Source organism: Gopherus evgoodei, chromosome 6 (genome assembly GCF_007399415.2).
Source record: "Gopherus evgoodei ecotype Sinaloan lineage chromosome 6, rGopEvg1_v1.p, whole genome shotgun sequence".
Lineage (NCBI taxonomy): Eukaryota > Metazoa > Chordata > Testudines > Testudinidae > Gopherus > Gopherus evgoodei.
In genome coordinates this window covers 41142095-41169577 of record NC_044327.1, presented here as the reverse complement: position 1 = coordinate 41169577, position 27483 = coordinate 41142095, and the positions used below count along the sequence as shown (strand labels likewise).

The following is a 27483-nucleotide window of genomic DNA, read 5'->3' as shown; positions in this document are numbered from 1 at the left end:
TTTTTTACAGTGCAAATATATGTAATAAAAAAATTCTAAGTGCACAGTGCTCACTGTGTTGTAAATGAAATCTATCTATTTGAAAATGTAGAAAACATCTAAAACTATTTAAATTGTATTTTATTATTAACAGTGCGATTATTCGCAATTAATTTTTTTAATCGCTTGACTGCCCTAATTTGAGTACATGCACACAGCTACAGATTGTGCAAAAATGCACAACTAAGCATTGTAACTATGTGCTTATGTTTGCCTTGGTATTATCTTTGCACATGATGTAAAATACATTATCAAGTGTGTATCTTTTTCTGGCCAAGGTAACATCTTTCACTTCTAGAAGTATACTTGTCTGCCCGCTTCTGCATGTATGTGGAGACTGGTAGGATTGAGTCATTTCTGGACTATGCTTGTCCAAACCTTTTGCAGTGAAATGCATAGTTTGGAAGTTTGTTATGAAAGCAAAAGCACTGAGGCCTGCGTGGTTGTGTAAGAAACACCAGCTGTGTGCAGGTCCCATATATACTACTCCACCTTTCAGTGTCTTTTGACTTGAGAAAGGCCTGGAGGCCTTCAGCCCCTTTCCTTCTTGTGACTTTGGGCACAGGCTTCTTTAATTCATTCTCCTTTTGCATATGTATTATGGGAATTCAGCCATGCTGGGAAATCAGTGGCTAGTTGGGTTTAGAAACTTCAGCCCTACTGGTTTGCCCGGGAAGTCTGCAGCATAGCTGAGGATTACTTTACTCACCCTAACAAGATCAACCTTTTGTTTTCAATCCAGTGTTACCACACGATTTGCTTAGTAAACAACCATTTGTATTTAATGAAAACAAAGAAAATACTTTAAATACTCTGAAATAATTTTTAAATAAAGGCTATTAGATAATGAATCTATCATCATGTTCTTCCTATATAGACATTCACAAACTTTTTGCTGCTATGCTAAAGTCCTACGTTTTTAGGATGTACTCCTATGCTATACTTTAGCGCACTCCTATAAACTTGTTTGTTTTTTTTTCCCCTGGTTCATCTTCAGCAATTATTGTCTCAGTCTTTAGTGCATATAAGGTAGTGCATACCACCAGGATCCTAAAGAATTGGAATAGGACTGCAAGAGTCTCTCCAGAATCAAATACTTCTGGCTTGTCAGCAAAACAGAAGTATAGTCAGTGGATCCTTCGAGCTAGCAGTTCTTCCTCCGCTGTTACTAGATGACTGCCTCTCCTCAGCTTGTGCTTCAGAATGGAAGATCTTGCTCCGTTGCCACAGGTGCTGATGACCCAGGTCTAATACCCAGCACACCTCTCAGCCTTACATGATTTTCTTCAGCCAAAGTCCCCTAGGGCTTTTAATTACTGTTATATTTCCCCCATAGGCTCTGGCTCAGCCGCCAAGCAGAGTATGTAGGACAGACAGAAACCATCATGGGCAAGAGGTTGTCTAACTGGTTTAAAGAAACCTAATGATCATGCTCGATAACGGCTAATGCACGGGGTTGCTATGTGTCCAAGTTGTCCCAGATCATCCATTTCTTGGAGTAGTTACCCCTGGAAATCTGTAAGGATGCTCAGAACACACTGACAGCTGTCTAGTTTTGTGGGCTCAGGATCACGCTGGATGTCCTGGTTTTTTGCACCTCAAAGGTGGCAACTCTATACTATGCCCTTTTGGATGATTCGGGGCACTTTCTGCTGACAGATAATGCAAATATGCCAATCCCTCCTCTCCATTGCTGCTCTCCTTTTCTCCTTTCTCCTAAAGCATGTGTTTTTTACATTTTGCCTACATTTTATGGTACATTGGGAAATCCTCAATCCTTGTGGGAAAAAGATTAAATGAAATTGATACTTTAGGTGTACTTCAATATTTTTGGTGATTAGATTTTTGTTTTAAATTTGAGAAACTTTGATTGCAAAGCCATTACTCCATGTGTTTTCTTTGATAAAAAGGAAGCCCCAAGCAGGCTTTGACATAAAACTGAAAGATTTGTTTACAAACATGACCCATTTTCAGCCCTTAAATATGTAACAGACTATTACTTTGCTAAATTATTTAATATCATTCCAATCTGTCATGTTCTGTATCTATATTTTAGGAAGCCTCTTGGCATAAAGTACAGAATGAGGAAACTGCTTGTATATAGACTGGAATCCCTGTGTTATATTTACTAAAGAAAATTTATACTGCATATATGCTTAGTAGTTCTATATTTGTGTGTGTACATGACTTCCATTAACGTTAGGGGAATATACTCATGGATCAGTCGGGGAAAATGGATTCCATTAATTGCTTGTTGAAAAACAAATAATTAATTTTGAAGAGAATGGCGTTGCTTGACAAAGATTTTCATTTGGAGTATTAGCTTTAATTTATTGAAACATAAATGGTTTTTATCAACTATGCATTTAACTATTCTTCAGTGGGAGGGAAAAGTTTCTTAGAGGAAATAAACTCTGCATTTCCTCTCCCATATGTGCTATGGAAATGAGGAACTTAGTCTGTGTTAAGGAGGGTATCCGCTACCTCAGTGATTCCGCTGGGTTTAGTGGGATTACTTGTGTGTTTAAAGTTAAGCATATGCAGAAGTGCTTTGCTGAAGCTGAAGGCTGTGGCTGTACTGTGCAAGTATGGGGTTTTGAGAATCCTGGGCTCTGTTGTAGATTAGAACACACACAACTGAATGGTAGTCGATGCACTAGGGCCCAGCAAAGAGGCTTGTCATTGAGGTGAGGTAGGGACCTATAAACAGTCATAAAATCCTAACATCAGTAGCATTATGCATGCCTGTATCTGAGCACTACTGAGCTGCCCCTTTTCAGCATGCCAGTCTTCAAACTTTGAATAGCTGGAGAAGAATTAGAGAAGCCATAACTGCAGCAGGAAGCAGGTGGGAATGGCCAAATTGGGATTTCCAGGATGGCAGGGCCTCACGAACAATACAGAAACAAGAGGGAAAAACGTTGACTAATACAGGGCAAATAATGTGTAATAAAGACTTCTGTCAATGACCTTTTGGCTTTCTTCCATTTGTGAATTGACATGGTTTTGGGGTAGGGGTGGGGGCAAAAGAGGGGGTCTCAGTGAAATGGTTTTTCCAGATAAGCAGTGCCAAATATTAATTTTATAAAGAAATAAAAATGTCTCATTATGAAGTCTTCAAAGACTTTCTTCTTCTCGAATACTTCTTTTTTTGATGCTGTAGTTGTTTTAATGCTTGACTGGGCAACAAAATGGCAGATGAAATTTAATGTTGATAAATGCAAAGTAATGCACATTGGAAAACATAATCCTAACTATACATATACAATGATGGGGTCTAAATTAGCTGTTACCACTCAAGAAAGAGATCTTGGAGTCATTGTGGATAATTCTCTGAAATCATCCACTCAATGTGCAGAGGCAGTCAAAAAAGCAAACAATGTTGGGCATCATCAAGAAAGAGAGAGATAATAAGACAGAAAATATCATATTGCCTCTGTATAAATCCATGGTATGCCCAAACCTTGAATACTGCATGCAGATGTGGTTCCCACATCTCAAAAAAGATATATTGGAATTGGAAAAGGTTCAGAAAAGGGCAACAAAAATGATTAGGGGTATAGAATGGCTTCTGTATGAGGAGAGATTAATAAGACTGGGACTTTTCAGCTTGGAAAAGAGGCAACTGAGGGGGGGAATGATAGAGGTCTATAAAATCATGAGTGGTATAGAGAAAGTAAATAAGGAAGTGTTATTTACGCCTTCTTATAATACAAGAACAAGGGGCAACCAAATGAAATTAATAGGTAGCAAGTTTAAAACAAACACAAGAAAGTATTTTTTCACGCAATGCGCTGTCAACCTCTGGAACTCCTTGTCAGAGGGTGTTGTGAAGACCAATACTATAACGGTGTACAAAAGGGAGCTAGATAGGTTCATGGAAGATATTAGCCAGGATGAGCAGGAATGGTGTCCCTAGCCTGTGTTTACCAGAAGCTGGGATTGGGTGACGGGGCATGGATCACTTGATGATAACCTGGGTGTTCATTCCCTGTGGGGCACATGCCATTGGTTACTGTCAGAGGACAGGATACTGGGCTTGATGGACCTTTGGTCTGACCCAGTATGGCCTTCTTATGACTACAGTCAATACCATATATGTGTGCTCAGTTTGAGTCCTGTTATTTGAAAGAGTTCAACCTTATCTTAGAAAATGTATATGCTACTATGTAATCCTGTGCATTGTTTGTGTAACAGAAGTGACTGCAATATTTGTTTGTCTGTTTGCTGAAGCAGAGTGCTAAAACTTCTTCACACAGCAAAAATTTAAAAACACATGATAATTATATCCAAAATGGTCAAGTGCAGTATCAGTTGCCATGATTGTGTAAAAAGACCTGAACTCGTTCTCTGCTTTTAAACCTGCAAAGAGCTCAGTCCGGTCATGATCTTTATGGAATTTCAGTAGGTGGCATTGGACTACTTTAAATGGTAGCTTGTGGGCACAGAAATAAAATATAGCAGGATATTTTATTATTGTAAAGGGGTAAAGAAGGACTGGATTTCTGTAACCAAAATGTGCTGCGAACTTCACGTAATATGGAAGTATGTTAATACTGAAAGGAATGTTGCATGTTCTGTCTCTAGTTTTTCTGTTCATAGAAAATTCCTATTTCTTACTGTACTTTCCTAGGCTAGCCCTTCCTTCTGAAGAATGCAAGCTGGTGTGTCGGTAGGATGGGTGTCTTCGTTTCTCTCCTGTTTGCTGCCTCTTAGCTTGCTTCTTTTCTTCTCCCTATTGTTCCTGTCTGCTTCTTTGTTCCAATTCTCTTTTTTGTTCTGTCCTACCTTTCTCTATTGCTCTTTTTCTCTGTTTCCCTGTGGTTCTCTCTTCCCCTTCTGCCTACTGTTTTTGCTTTCAGTCTGTCCCTCTGTCATGCCTGTGTACTATGCAGTTCATAAAATTACACAAAAATTGCAAGATCCAGAGGCAAAGGATCTTTTAAAACAACGAGAACACAAAGGAAATATCTTCATGACTTATTTGTGAGGTTTAATTTAAAAGTAACTAATCAATACATCTCATAAGAACTTTATAATGAAACACATACCTTTCATCAAAAAGCCACTTTCTAAATAAAAAGCAACATCTCCTTCTGTGACTTGTGCCACATGTAATGAATTCATACAATTGCATAATCTGGCCTTCTGAGTTCTGTATGGGTGTTAGGTTAAACAGTAAAACTTACTCCACTTCTATCAGATAAGATTTCATCTATGTATGGTTTCTTTGACTTATGTTCTCTCTAGTTTTTATACAATAGCTTGAAGAAAGTAATTCCTAATATTGTGTTTCTTTAGAACATAGACATCACTGATAATTACTATGATTCAGGTTGCAAAACACTTTATACTGTATCCTCCTCCTTGTTTTTATACTGTTAAAACTTGCTGAAACATACACGTTTTGGTCTGAAACATCTTATGTCTGGACTTCTTCTTTTGAAAATGAATATATTTGAGAGCAGATGCAAAATCTACTCAACTGTTTTGTTCCCTCCCTCTCCCCTCCTCCAAGCTAGGAGAGAGTTAAAATAGCTTTCCATCGTCAGAAATTTCTAACTACACATTTAAAAAAAGGGGGGGGGGTAAGGGCGGGGAAATACATTGACTTGTATTGAGCAAAATGAGACCAACAGCAGAGATGGGACCTCATTCCACTTTAACCCCATTCACTTCTGTATGACCTGCTCAACTTAATTGAGACCATTTAATTGCTAGTATTAATCATAGGAAATATTCAATTTAAGAAATTCTTGGGAAAATTAAATGCAAAAAATTCTAATGCAATGTAAAATCTGTTGCTCACGCATATATTTAGTAGTAGCGTTTTTCTGGTTAAATACATGGCTTAATCTGTTACTGCATAATAGAATGTGTACCTTAACCTATATGGTGTGCAGTTATGTAGACATCACTATGGAAACCTGAACTTTTGCACGTCAAGGCTTTTGATGATTTTAAGGGTTGCATTAAGCAATTTTTGTGCGTTTACTGTATATAGGTTTTTTGGAGCAGCACTGATACACATGCCGGTTTCAGTTCAATTACTAATTTAAGATTTGAAAGAGTAGGCAGTAATTTGTTTGAATGGTTGGAAAGTTGGTTGAAGCAGTATTTCATCTTGTCTGCAAAGCTTTGCACGTTTGAAAGACTGCGCTGTCTTTCTTTGTTTTTTGGAAAAGGGTTCCAGCTGCAATAATTAACACATTTCTCAATTTTGATGCACCATGTATAAAGTTTTTTATGCCTACAGTATGAAACAAATGATGTCACCAGAATATATCAATTACCTGTTCCTCTTGAGGATAAATATTTTACTGAAACTAGGGATTGGTGACAGGGTTCAGTAGTAGGAAACCTAGTACTAAACTATTATACAAAAGAGGAAAATGTGATAGCAGGATTGAAAATTATACTGTTGTAAGCCAGGATTTGATGTATACAGAGTTGGATCGGTATCACAAAAGTACTGCTAGACCAAAAGGCCAATGTAAATTTTTGACACAGTTTTAAAGTCCGATATTTTCTGAGTCACATGCACTACAATAATATTATTTATGCCATTGGAAAGCATAGAATTCCTTCTGTCCAACGATATAATCACTAACCTTAGCGTAGTTTTAATGTAATATTAGTGGCTAAATTTTAGGGCCGGGGTGGGGGACGGGGAACATGGACATAAATCTGTCTCAGTATTGCACTGGTCCTAGACGAGTTATCTGAAAGGTTATGTTTGTCTCTGAATACTAAGTAGATAAGACTTTTTTTTTAAATATGCATACTAAGTAATCTTAACTAATAATCCCTCAGTTCAATTTGTATTACATTTATTGCAGTAGCCCAAATATCTCCTTGAATTAGGCACTGCACATATGCTTAGCAAAAGATGGTCACTTTCCTGAAGAGTTTACAATGGAGGAAGAATTTAATTTGAAATTTTCTTCATTGAAGTCTAGGTTGTTTCATGAGGTACTTTGGCAGCAGAAGGAATATTGACTCACTCATGAATTCAGATACAAGAGTTGAAATTACTGTTTACTGCTGATACCAAAGGATTGATTTGGGCTTTCAGAAAAGAAATCCAGTTTTTTTCTTCACTTAGCGAGTTCTGTACCATTTAAACTTATTCTTTTACTCAGTGAGACATTAGAGGATGTTTAATAATGTATGTGTCTTTGCTATAAATCTTGCATTAGTTGGCTTGTGAGTTTATGGTACTGCTCTACTGAGCTACAGGCAAGTCTCATCTTACGTGGGGGTTCTGTTGTGCGGTTAGCACGTAAATTGAAAACTGCGTTTAGTGAAACACTCATTGAGTTGAATGGCGGGTGGAATCGCCCGCACTACAGATGCAGTTTTTATATTTTTTCCTGTTTTTTGCTGACCGCGCAAAGCTGTTTTCGCTCATGTTAAATGCGCCTAAGATACAACTTGCCTGTACTCAAAAAAGTAGGTATCAATAGTTTGCTGTCAAACTTGGAAGACCAACCAAGTGGGGTTATGCACAGGGTTGTCCTGGATCCAATACTGTTCAGTATTTTCATTAATGAATTGGAGAGTGTTCATAAAATGTGTGGGTGACACCAAACTGGAAGGAGTTGCTAGCACTTTGGAGGACAGAACTAGAATTCAACACAACCTTGACAAATTGAAGAATTGGTTTGAAATCAACCAGATGAAACTCAATATAGGCAAGTGCAAAGTACTACAAGCAGGTCAAGTTTATTATCAGTGACTTAGCCAGAGACCAGTGCACCAAAACCAAAATATATTACTGTAAAACTTAAAACTAAATCCAAAATTTTAGAATATTAATATAAATACGAATGTCGAAAGACCATTAAGCCATATATATGCACCATGCCACTTGCCTTTTCCTTATTTTATTGGCTGACCATGCTAATAGGGCAATCACTTTGATCAAATGTGTCATTTCCTAATAAATACTCTGTTTCCTGAGAGGTCATAGAAAAAGGACAAAAACATGGAAAGCCATTTTGACCTCAAGTGACAATACAGATTACAACAAAATAAATAATTGGGTAGGTTGTCTACCTGCTCAGAGCGGCATGGACAGAGGTGGTTATGTTTATTGAGGTCAATACATCAGCCTTCTAAGGGTATGTCTCCACTGGGGGAAAAGGAGGTGGAGCCATGGTTGGCAAGTCTCAGAGCCCCGATGAACTGCAGGCTTTAGCAGGGTTTGGGCTATGGGGCTAAAAATAGCAGTGTAGGCATTGCTGCTTGGGCTGAAACCCAGGCTCTGAGACCCACCCCCCTCGCCAGTTTTCAGAGCCTGGGTTCCACCCCAAGTGGGAAGGTGTACCCCCCTATTTTAAGCCTCAGAACATAAGCCCCATGAACCCAAATCAGTTGATCTGGGCTCTGAAATTTGCTGCTACAGGGTTTTTTTTGTGTGTGTTTAAGTGTAGACATAAGTAATCTGACTGCATAAATTGAAAACTGAGAGCTCCTTAACTTGTTATTGGACAAACTGTCTAAATAACTTGCATACCCAGGGCTCTTTTTAACAAAGGGGAACCAAGGAGACACATTTGTAATGGAAATAACTGCCACGTCTAATTGCTTAATAATATCCTCTAATCTCAACTTGATTAGGGATTTCATTTTTTTAAAATAAGTTTAATCGTTTTCAATTTTGAGAGGCCTAGAGAATGTAAAGAATTCTGAATGTACTCTAACCAAGGAAATTTACATGGAAAAACCAGTCTGAGCTGTTCCTCTAAGCATAGCCTGGGCAGGCATTGTGGAGGCAGAAATTGATATTGCGATATTGCAGCAAAGTACTACGCTTAAGGAGGAAAACTCAAATGCACATGTACAAAATGGAGAATAACTGGCTATGCAGTAGTACTGCAGAAACTATCTGGGGGTTATAGTGGATCGCAAATTGAATATGAATTAAAAATGCGATGCACTTGCAAAGAAGGTGTTATAACCTTATTCCCAGATCTGGACCTTAGCGTCCAAAATATGGGGGTTAGCATGAAAACCTCCAAGCTTAGTTACCAGCTTGGACCTGGTACCTGCTGCCACCACCCAAAAAATTAGAGTGTTTTGGGGCACTCTGGTCCCCCTGAAAAACCTTCCCTGGGGACCCCAAGACCCAAATCCCTTGAGTCTCACAACAAAGGGAAATAATCCTATTTCCCTTCCCCCCTCCAGGTGCTCCTGGAGAGATGCACAGACACAAGCTCTGTGAAACTACACAGAGTGATTCCCCCTCTCCGTTCCCCAGTCCTGGGAACAAAAAGGACTTTCCTATTCCCCAGAGGGAATGCAAAATCAGGCTAGCCAATTCAACACACACAGACCTCCCCTGATTTCTTCCTCCCACCAATTCCCTGGTGAGTACAGACTCAATTTCCCTGAAGTAAAGAAAAACTTCAACAGGTCTTAAAAGAAAGCTTTATATAAAAAGAAAGAAAAAATACAAATGTTTTCTCTGTATTAAGATGATACAACACAGGGTCAATTGCTTAAAAGAATATTGAATAAACAGCCTTATTCAAAAAGAATACAAATCAAAGCACTTCAGCACTTATATTCATGCAAATACCAAAGAAAAGAAACCATATAACTTACTATCTGATCTCTTTGTCCTTACACTTAGAAACAGAAGACTAGAAAATAGAACTACTTCTCCAAAGCTCAGAGGAAAAACAGCAGGCAGACAGACAAAAGACCTCTTACACAAACTTCCCTCCACCCAAAGTTGAAAAAATCCGGTTTCCTGATTGGTTCTCTGGTCAGGTGTTTCAGGTGAAAGAGACATTAACCCTTAGCTATCTGTTTATGACACGCCCCCCAAATTGCAGACAGTGGGGAAGCTCACTGGCGGCAATTTCCTTCTAGAACTTGAAAATAAACAGATTAATACAACACATGCACCTTTACATATACTACTAAGTATATAACTAACAGACTTTTACATTTTTAAGAACACTTTTTAACTACTGGATTCTGGGAAACTCTCACGGGAGAGTGCATCAGCAACTTTGTTAGAAGCTCCTGTGATGTGTTGAATGTCAAAATCAAAATCTTGGAGAGCTAAACTCCAACGAAGAAGTTTCTTGTTGTTCCCCTTGGCAGTATGAAGCCACTTTAGTGCAGCATGGTCAGTTTGTAGTTTGAACCGCCGTCCCCAAACATATGGGCGTAGCTTTTCCAGGGCGTACACAATGGCATAGCATTTCTTTTCACTGACTGACCAGTGACTTTCCCTCTCAGACAGTTTCTTGCTGAGAAACACGACAGGATGGAAGTTGTGATCTGTTGCTTCCTGCATGAGCACTGCTCCTATACCACGCTCAGATGCATCTGTGGTTACTAGGAATGGCTTGTCAAAGTCCGGGGCCCTGAGCACAGGGTCAGACATGAGCATCGCCTTAAGCTGGGTAAAGGCCTTTTGACACTCATTAGTCCACTTAACGGCATTTGGCTGGGTCTTTTTGGTTAGGTCGGTCAATGGGGCAGCGATTTGGCTGTAGTGTGGTACAAATCGCCTGTAGTATCCGGCCAAGCCTAAGAAGGATTGGACCTGTTTCTTTGACCTTGGGACAGGCCACTTTTGGATAGCATCCACCTTGGCCTGTAGGGGGTTTATGGTTCCTCGACCCACCTGGTGCCCCAGGTAAGTCACTCTGTTTTGGCCTATTTGACACTTTTTGGCCTTAACAGTTAGTCCTGCCTGCCTGATGCGCTCAAAGACCTTCTTCAGGTGGAGTAGGTGTTCGGGCCAGGAGTCTGAAAAAATGGCCACATCATCGAGGTAGGCAACTGCAAATTCTCCCAGTCCAGCTAGTAGACCGTCTACCAGCCTCTGGAAGGTGGCGGGTGCATTTCGAAGGCCGAAAGGAAGGACATTGAATTCATACACCCCCGCATGGGTGACGAATGCTGACCTCTCCTTGGCAGGTTCATCTAGCGGTACTTGCCAGTACCCCTTGGTTAAGTCTATTGTAGAGATGAACTGGGCACGTCCCAACTTTTCCAATAGCTCATCAGTACGTGGCATTGGATAGTTGTCCGGACGAGTTACAGCATTTAGCTTACGGTAGTCCACGCAAAAGCGTATTTCCCCATCTGGTTTGGGTACCAGAACCACTGGAGATGCCCATGCACTGGTAGATGGGCGGATTATACCCATCTGTAGCATGTTCTGGATCTCCCGTTCTATAGCAGCTTGGGCATGAGGAGACACCCGGTAGGGTGGGGTTCTGATTGGGTGAGCATTACCTGTATCAATGGAGTGGTATGCCCGTTCAGTCCGTCCTGGGGTGGCTGAGAACAATGGGGCGAAGCTAGTGCACAGCTCCTTGATTTGTTGCCGCTGCAGACGTTCCAGGGTGGTTGAGAGGTTCACCTCTTCCACGCCACCGTCTTTTTTCCCGTCGTAGTAGACACCGTCAGGCCACTCAGCATCATCTCCCTGGACTGTAAACTGACAAACCTGTAAGTCTCTGGAATAGAAAGGCTTGAGAGAATTAACATGGTACACTTTAGGCTTTAGTGAGGAATTGGGAAATGCTATGAGGTAGTTTACAGCTCCCAGGCGCTCTTGGACCGTGAATGGCCCTTCCCATGATGCTTCCATCTTATGGGCCTGTTGCGCCTTCAAGACCATAACCTGGTCTCCTACCTTGAAGGAACGTTCTCTGGCATGTCTGTCATACCAGGCCTTTTGCTCTTCTTGAGCATCCTTTAGGTTCTCTCTAGCAAGGGCTAAAGAGTGTCGGAGGGTGCTTTGTAGGGTGCTTACAAAGTCCAGAATGTTAGTTCCTGGAGAAGGCGTAAACCCCTCCCATTGCTGCTTCACCAACTGTAATGGCCCCTTAACCTCGTGACCATACACAAGTTCAAATGGTGAAAACCCTAAACTGGGATGTGGTACAGCCCTGTAGGCAAACAGCAACTGCTGCAACACTAGGTCCCAATTATTGGAGAATTCGTTGATGAATTTTCGTATCATGGCCCCCAAAGTTCCATTGAACCTTTCCACCAGGCCATTGGTTTGATGGTGGTACGGGGTGGCAACCAAGTGATTCACCCCATGAGTTTCCCACAGTTTTTCCATGGTCCCTGCCAGGAAATTAGACCCTGAATCTGTAAGGATGTCAGAGGGCCAACCTACCCTGGCAAAGATGTCTGTTAGGGCCAGGCACACAGTGTTAGCCCTGGTGTTGCCTAGAGCTACTGCTTCTGGCCATCGGGTAGCAAAGTCCACTAAAGTCAGTACGTACTGCTTTCCTCTGGGCGTCTTTTTTGGGAAAGGGCCCAGAATATCCACAGCTACTCGCTGAAATGGGACCTCAATTATGGGGAGTGGCTGGAGAGGGGCCTTGACCTGGTCTTGAGGCTTACCCACTCTTTGGCATACCTCACAAGACCGGACATACTTGGCAACATCTTTGCCCATCCCCTCCCAGTGGAAGGACTTCCCCAACCGGTCCTTGGTTCTGTTCACCCCAGCATGGCCACTGGGATGATCATGGGCTAAGCTTAAGAGCTTCCCCCGGTACTTAGTTGGAACCACCAACTGTTTTTGCGGCTGCCATTCTTCCCGGTGTCCACCAGAAAGAATTTCCTTGTATAAAAGTCCTTGGTCTATAACAAACCGGGATCGATTAGAAGAGCTGAGAGGCGGTGGGGTGCTCCGTGCCGCCGCCCAAGCTTTCTGAAGGCTGTCATCTGCTTCCTGCTCAGCCTGGAACTGTTCCCTTGAGGCTGGGGTCACCAGTTCTTCCTCAGGCTGTGGACTTGGGCTTGGTCCCTCTGGAAGCGATGTAGGTGATGGGGTTGTTTCCGTTGCTGGTGAACCGCTCTCCGCTGGTGCACCTGAGGGTATTTCAGGCTCTGGCTGAGCCTTTTGGGTATGGCTGTGGTGTGCTTCTGCCAGTTCTGGCTCGCTGGCGCCCTCTGGCGTTGAGTTTGACGATGTGGTTGCACTTGCTGGTGCTGGTTGCTGTTCCAGTTCCGGGCCTGGGACTGGAGATGCTGTGGCTGTTTCAGTGGTAGGCATGGAATCCGGGTCCACTACCTCTGTCTGGGTCTCTGGTAACACAGACGGGGCCTCTGTGGACGGCTCAGGAACAGGAATGGGTCTGGAAGCTTGCCTGGTTTGGCTACGGGTAACCATTCCCACTCTCTTGGCCCGCCTCACCTGGTTGGCCAAGTCTTCCCCCAGTAGCATGGGGATAGGATAATTGTCATAGACTGCAAAAGTCCACATTCCTGACCAGCCTTTGTACTGGACAGGCAGTTGAGCTGTAGGCAAGTCTACAGCTTGTGACATGAAGGGGTAAATTGTAACTTTGGCCTTTGGGTTGATGAATTTGGGGTCAACGAAGGATTGGTGGATAGCTGACACTTGTGCCCCCGTGTCTCTCCACGCAGTAACCTTCTTTCCGCCCACTCTCAAATTTTCCCTTCGCTCCAAGGGTATTTGAGAGGCATCTGGGCCTGGGGATCTTTGGGGTGATGGTGGTGTAATGAATTGCACTCGCATGGTGTTCTTGGGACAGTTGGCCTTGATATGTCCCAGTTCATTACACTTAAAGCATCTTCCATCTGATGGGTCACTGGGCCGAGGTGAGTTACTGGAGACTGGTGAGGTTGAAGAGTAGGGTATTTGTGGCTTTACTTGGGTGGTATGGAGGGTCTTTGGCTGTCCTCGGTTGTAGGGTTTATGGTCTGTGTGCCCCCTGGGGTAATCGTTCCCCTTGACAGTAGCTTTTTTGCTTTCTGCCAGTTCCATCCATTTGGCTCCAATCTCCCCCGCCTCAGCGATAGTTTTGGGATTTCTATCTTGTATGTACCGTGTGATGTCTTCAGGAACACCATCCAAGAACTGCTCCATTTGTATGAGGAGGTTCACTTCTTCCAAGGTTTGAATGTTGTTTCCTGTTAACCAGGCCTCATAGTTTTTTGCAATGTAGTAGGCGTGTTTGGGAAATGACACCTCTGGTTTCCACTTTTGGGTTGTGAAGCGCCGACGGGCATGATCTGGGGTTATCCCCATCCTGTATCTGGCCTTGGTTTGAAAAAGTTTATAGTCATTCATTTGCGGCTTGGGCATTTCAGCTGCCACCTCTGCTAAAGGTCCACTGAGTTGTGGCCTTAATTCCACCATGTACTGGTCTTCGGGGATGCTGTACCCAAGACAGGCTCTTTCAAAATTTTCCAAGAAGGCCTCGGTGTCATCACCTGCCTTGTAGGTGGGAAATTTCCTGTGCTGTGGAGCAATAATGGGCGATGGGTTGTTAGGATTGGCTGGAGTCTGTTGCTTAGCCTTTTCTAATTCCATGGCCTGTTGGTGGGCTTCCCTCTGGAGTTCTATCTGTCTTCTGTGGGCTGCCTCATCTTCTGCTTGTTTCCTTCGGTAGGCCACCTCTTCTTCTTCTAGTTTTCTTTTGTGTGCTGCCTCTTGGGCTGCCTGTTTGATGCTTTCTTCCTTTTCTTTCAGCTCCATCTCTTTTTGTTTTATTTCTAGTTGTCGCCTGTGTTCAGCTTCTTTGATTTGGTCTTCGGCCTCCATTTTTGCCTTAGAAGTCATGATTCCTGTTTTCTTGTGTTGGGGTGCCCTCCGGTGTTTATCTTCTGCACTGCAGGCTCTGTTCCCTCCTGGAGTCTGCCTAGCAACAGTGCTTTTTTCCTTTTCTCTCTCTAGCTAATGTTCAATGAAGGGAAACCAGAAAAACCACTTTATTTGCATGCATATAAGTGCTGGTACTTGCCTCCTAATGGGAGGGCTATTGCATGACAAAAGACCCTCAACCGTCTCCTCGCTTAACATGCAAACCACAAACTGCTAGAGAGAGCAGAAAAAAAAAATTCTCTCTGGTTCCCTTTTAAAACCAAACTGTTTCTCTCTGCTAAAAAGCCCTTAGCAGAGAAAAGAAAAATATAATATTCCTACTGGCTTCTGGATTCTGTCTAGATCCCACTGCCGCTACACCATGTTATAACCTTATTCCCAGATCTGGACCTTAGCGTCCAAAATATGGGGGTTAGCATGAAAACCTCCAAGCTTAGTTACCAGCTTGGACCTGGTACCTGCTGCCACCACCCAAAAAATTAGAGTGTTTTGGGGCACTCTGGTCCCCCTGAAAAACCTTCCCTGGGGACCCCAAGACCCAAATCCCTTGAGTCTCACAACAAAGGGAAATAATCCTATTTCCCTTCCCCCCTCCAGGTGCTCCTGGAGAGATGCACAGACACAAGCTCTGTGAAACTACACAGAGTGATTCCCCCTCTCCGTTCCCCAGTCCTGGGAACAAAAAGGACTTTCCTATTCCCCAGAGGGAATGCAAAATCAGGCTAGCCAATTCAACACACACAGACCTCCCCTGATTTCTTCCTCCCACCAATTCCCTGGTGAGTACAGACTCAATTTCCCTGAAGTAAAGAAAAACTTCAACAGGTCTTAAAAGAAAGCTTTATATAAAAAGAAAGAAAAAATACAAATGTTCTCTCTGTATTAAGATGATACAACACAGGGTCAATTGCTTAAAAGAATATTGAATAAACAGCCTTATTCAAAAAGAATACAAATCAAAGCACTTCAGCACTTATATTCATGCAAATACCAAAGAAAAGAAACCATATAACTTACTATCTGATCTCTTTGTCCTTACACTTAGAAACAGAAGACTAGAAAATAGAACTACTTCTCCAAAGCTCAGAGGAAAAACAGCAGGCAGACAGACAAAAGACCTCTTACACAAACTTCCCTCCACCCAAAGTTGAAAAAATCCGGTTTCCTGATTGGTTCTCTGGTCAGGTGTTTCAGGTGAAAGAGACATTAACCCTTAGCTATCTGTTTATGACAGAAGGCTAATATCATTCTGGGGTGTATTAACAGGAGTATCGTATGTAAAACATGAGAGGTAATTGTTCCACTTTACTTGACACTGGTGAGGCCTCCCCTGGAGTATTGGGTGCTGATTTGGGCACCACGCTTTTAAAAGGATATGGACAAATTGGAAAAAGCCCAGAGGAGAGCAACAAAAATGATAAAAAGTTTTGAAAACCTGGCCTATGAGGTCATGTTTATTCTTGAGAAAAGAAGATTGAGGTTGAACCTGATGAGTCTTCAAATACGTGAAGGGCTGTTACAAAAAGGATGGTGATCAGTTGTTCTCGATGTCCACAGAAAGTAGGACAAGAAGTAACCAGCTTAATCTGCATCAAAGGAGAGTTAGATTAGAAATCAGGAAAAACTTTCTAAATATAACAATAGTTAAGTGCTGGACTAGGTTACCAAGGGAGGTAGTGGAATCCCTGTCACTGGAGGTTTTTAAGAACAGGTTATACAAACACCTGTCAGAGTAGTCTAGGTATTCTTGATCCTGCCTTGGGTAAGTGGGATGTGGATTAGATGACCTCTTGTAGTCCGTTCCAGTCCTACATTTCTATGATTCTGTATTTCATCTTATGAAACTATTCTTTGTGTTGACAAATTAAAATAATATCTTTGGTGATGTTAGAAACTAGAGGCAAATATTTAGGTTTTGTTATAACTTCTGCATACTTTGTACTGTTAAACCTCTGTGAATGAACAGCCCCCCAAAAAAATCTCTAATTGAGTAAGAAGAATTTTCCGGTTCCCAAAAGAAATATTTGGTAGACTATCTGCCCATGTAGATACTAGGAGGCAAATAGATGAATCAACGGCAGCTAAAGATATCAAATAAGGACCCAACATCTATGGCAAAAACTGACAAGTTTATGCTTTGTCATAAGTCATCTATTCTAACTAGACTAGATCCTCAGTAACAAGTAATAAACCACCAAGGCTGCAAAAACTACCAACAAAAGTTTTTATGTAAAAATTATAGTTCAGTTGCTTTGGAAGGTCTTTTAACGTAATGAAAGTATGATCAGTGGGTAAGACAAAGCCAGGTGCAAGAGACAGACAATAATTTTGAGGTTTAAAAGGCTGGTCCATATCTAATGGCCTCTTACAGCCAGATTATAAACTAGCGAAGGAGAAGCGAGCTTCTCTCATGTGATAGACTGGTTCCTTCATCTAAACTCAATGAGCGAGTGACTTAAGAACTCACTCTGATTGGGTTCCGTAGAAAGGATTACATTCTTTCCAGCTGCACTAGTCATTACCGCCAAGCTGGAGGTTTTTTTGGTCAGATGCGTAACTGAATCAAGATCCAGCCTCCCAGAGGCTATACACGCTGCAAACTTGCAGCATCTTCTGTAGCTGGGAATAAAACACTGAGTGGGTTTTTAAATGCTGGTCTCTTGTGCCAGCCCTTTTGTGCTGAAAATGTATGCCAACTGCTGTTATGATTTCCAATGGAAGCTGCATAAAAGTATTGACTCAGTCATCTTCATGGAATAGATCTCCTGCTTCCGTGATGTTAACTGATTCATAAGTTATGGTTTGCAATTAGCTTAGATCTGGGAGCACAAAAGAACCTTCCTGTCAATCTACTTCACTGCAAAGCCAGCATTAAAAAAGTGAGTCCAGCGTATTGTTTTTCTGTAGCTGTATCTTTGGTACTTAATAGTGATTGCAGTGCAAATAAAATATCATTGATAGTTTCCTTATAATACAATTTGTTCCTTTTTTATAGACTGAAAAGCAGTGTTGGGCTTCAGCAATGATGCCACTGCTGACATATATTGGACCGGGGCGGCCAGCCTGTGGCTCCGGAGCCACATGCGGCTCTTCAGAAGTTAATATGTGGCTCCTTGTATAGGCACCGACTCTGGGGCAGGTGCCAACTTTCCAATGTGCTGGGTGGTGCTCACTGTTCAACCCCTGGCTCTGCCACAGGCCCTGCCCCCACTCCACACCTTCCTGCCCCCTCCCCCAAGCAGGACCGACTTTAGGCCAATTCCCCTGATTCCCAGGAATTGGGCCCTGTGCCTAAGAGGGTCCCGCACCTTAGGCACCTTTATTTTTTTAATATTTTTTTACTCACCCAGCACACACGGAGGGGAGTCCGGGTCTTCAGCATTTTGGCGGCCGAAGTGCCACCAAAGCCCCAGACCGCTGCCGGGTATTCAAATCAGGCCCCACAGTTTATAAAGCCAGCCCTGCCCCTGAGCCTGCCATGCCCTCGCTTCTCCCCTTCCGAGCCTCCTGCATGCCACAAAACAGCTGATCAGGAGGTGTGGGGAAGGAAGGGAAGGCGGTGATTGGTGGGACTGCCAGTGGGTGGGAGGTGCAGGGAGCCGGGGCAGAGCTATTGCGGGGCTGTTGACATATTACTGTAGCTCTTTGACAATGTACATTGGTAAATTCTGGCTCCTTCTCAGCCTCAGGTTGCCCACCCCAGTATTAGACTAATTATTCAGTCACATCAAATAGGTCCGTAAAGAGTGAGTTGTCTCTGTGCGAATATGTACATGTATTTGGATGCATTTTCCTCAGCTTTTAAAAGCTCATTTGTTAGGACATCTGTTTTACTGCCCATGTAGCTGCTACTTTACTTAACCATTGTGAAACAAGGCTGTTTTCTGCCCTCTTTCTTTAAGCCCTGCATTTGAAAATTTTATATCCAGGATTGATGTGCTGTAGGCTGCCTCAGGGAAGCTTAATATTCTATCCTGAGAACCCTCATGTTTATGGGAAAGCTGTCAGTGTGCAGCTATTCTAGGTGCTGATGCGTGGGGGTAAATATTGTGAGATACTCAAGTAATTAGTATTTTGGTGTCCATCTCACATATAATGTTCATCTATATTAGATGATAGTAACACTACAATGCACCAAAGCCACCCAGTCACCCTTATACTGAAGAAACTGTGACATTAATTTGGCCTATATGAAAGCAGTTGATAGTTTCAGTTCAGTTCCTACAAGATATGTCCATATCACCCCCAGAAAAATCTATTTATGCCCATCCTGCTAATTGGCACACTTGCTGCAGTTCTGTGGAGGCATGTATCGAATTGATGTGGAGACTAAATGATCCCATTAATCTTACAGTAAACCAGAGTCAAAGCTTATTGACAGAGCAGCATAGGGAAGCTTGAATTTCAATGCCGTATCTTTTCTGTGACTAGCGTTTTCCAGAATTTTCAATTTTGGGACCTTTTAAATGACAAGTACAATTCAATAAAAATAAGTAAATAAAACAGGAGATTTTGTTGAAGAATAAAAATGTGTTCAAATTTTGGAAGGTTTGAGGGTTTCCTACCAGATTTCCAATCTGTTGATTTCCACCCTCCCCCTCAAATAGGTTTGCCAGATTTTTGTGCAGTCAGTTTTTTGACCTAGTCTGACATTGTTACCTTCACTTGTTAGAAAGCTAGGAGCAGTATGTAAGCATGTATGAGTTGTGCTGTTACTTACCTACCATAGGTTTAGCTTAGTTTTGAGTATTCTATCAATAACTTTGTGCCCAATCCCACAACCCTGATTTATGTGAGTAATCCTTAACCATGACAAAAATCAACGTACTTGTTGCATCTCACGTCCAAGGCAGGGTTTTCACAATTCATCAAAGTAGGCAAAGGTTTTACTTTCTCAAGCAATATCTGTTCTAGCTGAGAAAGAGATAAAAATGGAGTCTGTTCACTTACCAGATTGTGCTGAGGAGGAGGGAGGGCGTTTCGCTGTTCTCCATGCTATAACACAATGGCAGATTACAGTACTTCTCAAAGGTGGATCCAGTTGCTCAGCAAACAATAGCGGAAGGCTTGTTTGATTCTCATCATATACCTCTAAAGGGAAAAGACAACCACAGTAGGCCTGGCTTTAAATATAGCTTCAGCCTATTGCATGGTCTCTCCTGCTGTTCTAGAAATTGTCATAACACAATGAAGAAAACAATTTTAGTAAACCTAAATGACTGGTTTCTGCCAGGGGCGGCTCTAGGGATTTTGCCACCCTAAGCATGGCAGGCAGGCTGCCTTCCGCAGCTTGCCTGCAGAGGGTCTGCTGGTCCTGCACCTTTGGCGGACCTCCCGCAGGCATGCCTGCGGCAGGTCCTCGAAAGCCACGGGACTAGTGGACCCTCCGCAGGCAAGCCGCGGAAGGCAGCCTGCCTGCCGCCTTCAGGGCACCGGCAGAGCACCCCCCGTGGCTTGCCGCCCCAAACATGCGCTTGGCATGCTGGGGCCTGGAGCCGCTCCTGGTTTCTGCCGTGAGATTGATTTCCAACTGAGGAGCCTTACTGGCACAGGCAGTATGTTCTTTTGTATTTCTGTTTGGAGGTTCTGTGTTTAGTTTTCTGCAGACAGTGTATTACTGAAGTGACATTACAGTATTATCAATAAACATTAAACTGCAGCTTATTGTGTGGCAGAACTTAGCCCTTGGCAAAGGCTGGAGCCTGCATTCTGGCACCAGCATGGGTTCCAAATGCAAACTAATGTGCCGATGACTCAATTTCCATTTTCTCCTTTACTCACTTTACAGATTAGCTTCCCAGTTCTGACAGTCCTTGTTCACATGCCCTTTGCAGCAATGTTTCCAAACCAGATGCTTCACCTAAAAATAAGACACAAGTGTCTCAGGTATATAAATAAAGGGGAGCGTCTACCTGCTATTCCAAGTTTGCAAAGTACTGTTTTTTTTAATCTGTAGAAGCTAAAATTTTCTTATAGTACCAGTTACATTTTCTGTAATTTTCCAGTTACTGAACTTCAAGCTAGACTAAAAAGAAGCTCTGTTTTGCCACAAGGATACTGCAGGTTCCTGTGTTACTCTTTTTGACATCATCATAACCTTTTTCTGTTCACTGCAAAATGAGCTGCCTATGAAATGTGAGTGCACCTGACCATCCCTGTCCAGGGACAAAGGTGACATTTTATCAGTGCTGCAAAGACTTGACAACAACTTTTCTGGTGTTGGTTACTATTGTCCCTACCATTGAAGTCCATTGCGCTCCATTTTATCACACACAGAATCCAGTTTCTCTAGTTTATTGTAACATGGCCAGCTAATTGACACACTGCAGCTTTTTCACTGTATTTGAGACAGCCTTTATCTTGGGTTGTGCATTGTCTGGTTCACCAGGTAGCTCTGAGCATGCCTTTTTCAAGGATGTGTAGTTGAGCTTTTACTTTCTGCCCCACCTTCTATAGAAAGAAAGAAAGAAAGAAAGAGGAAGGGTGGTGATTTCCTTGTTGTTATCCCTCCACACAACAGTAAGTTCCCCTGCAGCATGGGACCTGATCAGCTGAAGTCTTATGACCACCGGGGAAAGGCCTGTCTAATAAACAGCTCTGTGCTGGAGACTGTGTCACCTTTTTATGAATGGCTGCTAAAGGGATGATCTTTGACCGTTCGAAATGATAGTCACAGAAGCAAGAGGCAGCTTGCTGTCCACATAGATACATTTGGGGGGTTCAATTACAGGAAGAAATGTGCTGGCTCATGGAATTCCTGTTGCCTCATTCGTCTTCCTTTTTCTCCTATGGTGCCTTCTTTCCCTTGGGGTCTTAACTCCCAAACAGATGATTTATCTTATCACTGGGATCTCTACTCTGCCCTCTTCCGTATATCTTTTCCCCTTATACGCATGTCTGTCTTTCTCTCCTCTACTCTCTCTACTGTTGCCTCATAGTTAGGGCCCTACCAAATTCACGGTCCATTTTGGTCAATTTCACGGTCATAGGATTTTAAAAATTGTAAATTTCATGATTTCAGCAATTTAAAACTGAAATTTCACCTTGTTGTAACTGTAGGGGTCCTGACCCCAAAAGGAGTTTCAGGGAGGTTGCAAGGTTATTGAAGGGGGAGGGGGTTGCGGTACTGCTACCCTTATTTCTGCGCTGCTGATGATGGCAGTGGTGCTGGGCAGCTGAAGAGTGGTGGCTGCAGGCCAACTGCCCAGCTCTAAAGGCAGAGCTGCTGCCAGCAGCAGCACAGAAGTAAGGGTGGAATGGTATGGTATTGCCACCCTTACTTCTGTGCTGCTTCTGGTAGGGCACATCCTTCAGAGTTGGGTGCCTAGCCAACAGCTGCCGCTCTCCGTCCGCCCAGCTCTGAAGGCAGTGCAGAAGTAAGGGTGGCAATACTGCAACCCCCTAAAATAACCTTGGAACCCCCTGCAAATCCCTTTTGGGTCAGGTCCTGCAGTTTGAGAAATGCTGGTCTCCCCCATGAAATCTGTATAATATATGGTAAAAGCACACACGAGCTAATGTCATGGTCCGTGGTGTGTTTGTCATGGCTGTGAATTTGGTAGGGCCCTAATCATAGAAAGTTCATGGCTGGGTGACTGAATTGTGACCATTAAGAGTAGCTTGTCCTTGTCTTCTCCTTCCACCCTCTGTTTTTCTTTTCCTCACAACTGCTGCCTTATACCCACCTCCTGTTGCATGGTGGGAAACTATTGTCCTTCCTTGCTATGTGTAGCTGATGGGCACCTTGTAAGGTGAAGACAGCACCTCTACATTTTTTTAAAGATGAAACCATTACTGCTGCTAATTACTAAAATGGATTCTATCTGTACAGTAACTAAAACAACTGGTTAAATTTCACTAAGTGCCAGAATGAAAATCACAGCACGTAGCATCATGGCACTGGTGTTAACTCCCTCTAGCCACAGGATGCTATAGCATCGTCGGCTGTAGCAGAAAATAATGTACTGGTAAGGAAAGGAGAGCAGTGTGTTCTAGAAAAGAAAGTATAGTACCAGGTTCTTTCTGGAGCTTTGAATGAAACAATTAACTAACTTGAGTAGAAGCAGCAGATTTTGTTCCAAGTAGTCACAGAACCACCTTTGGCTGATTTAACCGGGGGAAACAGCTAAAATGTCCTGACCCAACTCTCTCACCATGTCTCTCCAGCTCCTGACATAGAGGACTTGCAGAATGTAAGCTCTGCAGCTTTTTGGGGCTGGACAGAAAAGCAACTGTGTGTAGTGGCACAGTCTTTTTAGGGCATGAAGAGCTTGTGTTTAATCATTTAAATTATTTCTATTTAAACATTACAAAACAGCACTGAGAACCTGCCGTAAACTGCAGCCTGCCAGTCTGCTCTACACCCAGCTGCCTGGAGCACTATCTGCCAAAGGGGAGGGTGACCTTTGGTCTCTGCAGTCACACCTGCCCCCATCCTTACATAAATAACAGCTACCTCACACCCTCTGTGTGATTCCCCGTGCCTTTATACATTCTGAGGTTTGAATTAGGCCCCATGAGTTTATTGAATTTTAAAAGCTAAAGCAACTCTTGTTTCCCTTTAATTCTCATTTTTTTGCCAGGGACAACGTCTTTCAAGCCAGTGCTTTATTTGTGTGAGATGATAAAACATAGTCAACATTCAAGAAGCACTCCCAGTGCTACCCTGGCAGACTGCCTTCATTTCTTGTTTGTTGTCTTTAGTTAAATGAAAGTAGTGTGACTGAAATGTTACTAGATGGCATATAAATAGAGGGTCTTATCCAAATTCCCCTGAAGTTAGTGGGAATTGGATAAGCCCAGAAGGAAAGAGAATAAGGCCTTATTATTGAAAAGACACCTAATACACTAGATAACAAAAGTAACAATACTATCTTACTGTAATAGTATGCATCTAATACTAGTATGGCATCAGGTGTATTGGGCATTTTTATCTGTTCTGTTTTGTATTTTGTTTGTATTTGTTTTATATTTTGAGTGTTAATTTTACGGATTCTGAAAAGGAGACGTTAATACTGACTAGTGCAATGACTAATACTCTTGTATATGATGTGCATTTTCTTAGGCATACACATAGGAGCAAAACCTGTCCCCAGAGCACAACCCAAGTAGTCAAACTGTAAATTGGGAAGTTCTTCAGGGGAGGAAAAAATGAAGCCTCCTTTCCTAGGTTCCGGAGTGGCAGCACTGTAGCTGGTTGCCTGGGATGCTTGTGGATGAAGCAAGGAGGACCATCTTTGAAAGTCTGGGACAAAAATCTAGGCTGGGATTTTGGCACCACAGTGCCATTGACTTTCAGCGAGCGGTGGGCATGTCACCCTCTTAGACTCCTTTTGAAAATCCTAACCTTAAGGGACTATAAAAATGAAGACTAAAGCTCTTCCTGCAAAAAAAGTGCAAAAATCTACTTGCAGTTTCACACTTCCTCCCTACCATTATTTATTAAAATCAACTAATTACACCCAGCAGATAAAGAATTAGCCTTACTTATGCACAACTGCATGAATTGCACACACTAGCATGTTTTCATGTCTTTTTTTTTTTGCATGGGGACATACTTTTGAAAATTCATCCCATATTTGCACATCAGAATACATTATGGTCAGTCCTCGATTACTGAACTTAAGTTACTCTGAATTGTGTCTGAAGAAGTGGGTATTCACCCATGAAAGCTCATGCTCCAAAACGTCTGTTAGTCCATAAGGTGCCACAGGATTATTTGCTGCTTTTACAGATCCAGACTAACACGGCTACCCCTCTGATATCTGAATTGTGTGTGGGTGCAATCTTGTTATGAGTGTTCCCTCACACATAATATTTAACTTAAGCCAAATGAAGAAAACAGTGGTACTTCAGCATAATAAATAATAGGCTACATAGTCAAAGTAATGACTGTTTGTTTGTAATTTAGGATGAGTGAAACAGGAAAAACTTGACAATATATTGATCATAGTATAACCTGATCACATTGGTGGGAGGCTAAAATGTCAATTTTTTCTTTTTTTTTGTACTAAACTGAAGTAGGGGATATAATGAGTATTGTTTGGATGGTTTAGCCTTTTATGTTATGTGGGGGTACTATTATGCTCGTCACTGGGTTTAATTTAAAAATTAAGGGCACAGCAGGAAATTCTTCTCCCAGTTACATCAGGGGAAAACTGGAATCTCTCTTCTGATGACAGTGAGGTTACTCCAGTTTTATCCTGATGTAACTTTGAGCAGGATTTGGCCTACGGTGTTCAGAAAGAGCATCATTTCTTTCTGATAGCTCTTTATTTAAAGCAACCCAACCAATAGAAATGTGTGGATAAAGCACATTTGTTGTATGTGAGCACTTTTCGCTAACAAGGAATCAGCCATATTTGCACTTGTCGGCTTAAAAAGTATAGCTCTGAAGAAGTGGGGAGTGGGGGAAACAAGTTGTAAAATAGTAAAAAAATGTAAGAGCTGAAGTTTGTAGGGCTTTTTTTTCCCCTATGTAATTTGCTTTTGTGTTCGTTATATCCCCCCTGTATTTCCAGTAAAGGGTTACCTTCGAGTTCAACGTTCACCCTAGAAGACAGTGCCATCTACTTGACTTCAGAACAGAGCACACTGGAAATGGAAAATGATAATGCTTCAGTTTTGGATGTCTATTTAGTAAGTTGTCAGACTGTATTGCTTTCATTTCTTAATTTATGATTTCTTCTAGTTTTATTTATTTAAGATCACAGTAGTCCCACTGAAATATTCCAAGTATTTAAACTTAAGCACATGCTTAAGTACCCTGCTGAATCAGGATCTTAAAGAATTAAAATGTTCACTGAGTGATTATTCACTGTTGTATTCTTCAAGAAATATGCCAAAACATTTCTCAACATACCCTAGCAACAATAATTGTTTTACAATCTTGTGGAAAAGCACTTCTCTTTTTACTTCTCACGTTGAACTTTTCATAAGTGTTGCAGCTTAGTTTTCTGAGACTGAAAACTATCATTTCTGCATGTAAATACTTGTGAAGATGAAAACAAGTGGTTTTGCACAGCTGGACTTAAAATAAACAGTGGTTCCTTTCTCACTCTTAATGACGCAGCTCTGGCTGCAGAAGTATGTTGAAGTTACAGCTTTTCTCTTTTGCTGTAGTTCCCAGTGAGTAGTCTGTGTGTTGCTGTATAGCAAATTTCATTTTTTGAAGTGAAACTCCTTTATAAGCCCACAGTTTGGATTATCTACATGTGTGTCTGTGCAGTCTTGCTTTTAAATAACTCTGATCACTATGTTTAGGATTTTCAAGGCCCAAAGGCACCCAGATCCAATTGAATTTTCATGGGGATTTGGACAGATATCTCTTTCGGGTCCGTTTGGAAATCCCAGCATGAAGACAGCATTTTGTAATAAAATGAATACTTGCTGTCTCTCCCCGACACCCAAATACATTCAGTTTCATGTGATGATATTGTGTTGGGTCTATTTTTCTAGGGGGGTTGTGTTTTTAAAATGGAAAATAGAAATTTCCTCAAAAATGGAGCAGGCAAAAGATTAATAGGATGAAGGCAAGAGGTTTTTATGTGAAACTTTGGCACGAATTACAGTGGAGAAAAAAGGAAAATATCTGTGATTAGAATGAAAAATCTCAAAAGGTGACAATCATTTAGCACTTAGAAAAGGATTATCCTAGGATTCTGTTTTTCCTGATGTCTCATGGTTCCTGGCTTTCTTGTCCTACGGGATCCATTAGGCCTGTTACAGTGGTTTGTGTTTCAGATCCCCATGCTGTCCTTGCACTTTACATGTGCTATCACACACAACATGTTCTATCTCTTGAGTAGTTTTCAAGCAATGCAAAACTGAATGTGTCAAACACCTTTAATAATCCAATTTAATTTAATAATTCAACCCACATAAGTCATTGCTCCCCACTTCAGTACCAACTGCAAGCAGCCAGTGCTCACGTGTGTGTATATATATATAGAGAGAGAGAGAGAGAGAACTGGTTTAACTGACAATTGTGTCCATCAAGTAATCCATTACACTCTGCTCTACTCTACTATTTGTATAAATCAGCCTTGTTGCTAGTTTCTAGTTGATATTAATATTCACCACCAATGGAGCACTTGCTAAGGTCGGAAATCGGGGAAATGGAGGTATAAAGAGCAGTTACAGGGATTTTCTCTTCCCTTCATTCCCTCCCAAAAAATCCAGCTTAGATTAAACATTTTATTTTTCTTAATTAAAAATAAACATATTATAGTTTATTTCCTTAGCACAAATGCTAGTGGACATGTAAATAAAGTAAACCCCAAAATAAAGATTACAGTCTAAAAGAAAGATGCACAAAAGACAGAATGTCCTGGGAAATCCAGTGGTGGGAATAACTTAGTTTGGATTTAATTAAAGCGATAATCTTTCTCATTATGACTCTGAGATATGTATTTTTAAATTTATTGAGACACAGAATGGGTGAAGTAATATATTTTATTAGACCAACTTCTGTTGGCGAAAGACAAGCTTTTGAGCTTACACAGAACTCTTCTTCAGGTCTTCGAAAGGCACTCAGTGTCATAGCTAAATACAAGGTGGAATAGATTGTTTAGCATAAAGAGTTAACGTGTTGTAAGTGACCATTCAAGGTGAAGGTAACACATTTCATCACTTTGCCTCTGGGTGAATATACAAAACTGATTAAAACACTGAAAGTATTGATCAGTGTGAATAGCAATGTAATTAAAATCCTATCCCTTAGAGAAGACTGTGTACACAGCACTCTGCCCCTCAGGCAAAAGCCTGGACAAATAGGAAGAAACTGTGCCCTGAAGGGCATCAAGCTTTTGTTCTACTATAAAAGA

At 41.8% G+C, this 27483-nt stretch overlaps 1 protein-coding gene and 1 long non-coding RNA gene across 2 annotated transcripts in view; one reads left to right on the top strand and one right to left on the bottom strand.

The window, feature by feature from the left end:
- PIP5K1B (phosphatidylinositol-4-phosphate 5-kinase type 1 beta) overlaps positions 1 to 27483 on the top strand; it is a 123225-nt gene that overhangs the window by 84297 nt on the left and 11445 nt on the right. Inside the window, exon 14 of the mRNA XM_030568059.1 lies at positions 25180 to 25297. Coding sequence (XP_030423919.1) covers positions 25180 to 25297 — 118 coding nt within the window. The remainder of the gene's footprint in view (positions 1 to 25179; positions 25298 to 27483) is intronic.
- LOC115654095 overlaps positions 19616 to 27483 on the bottom strand; it is a 31544-nt gene continuing 23676 nt past the window's right edge. The window contains exons 2-3 of the long non-coding RNA XR_004001089.1: positions 20441 to 20519; positions 19616 to 19750 (exon numbers count right to left, since the gene is read on the bottom strand). This is a non-coding gene — a long non-coding RNA (uncharacterized LOC115654095). The remainder of the gene's footprint in view (positions 19751 to 20440; positions 20520 to 27483) is intronic.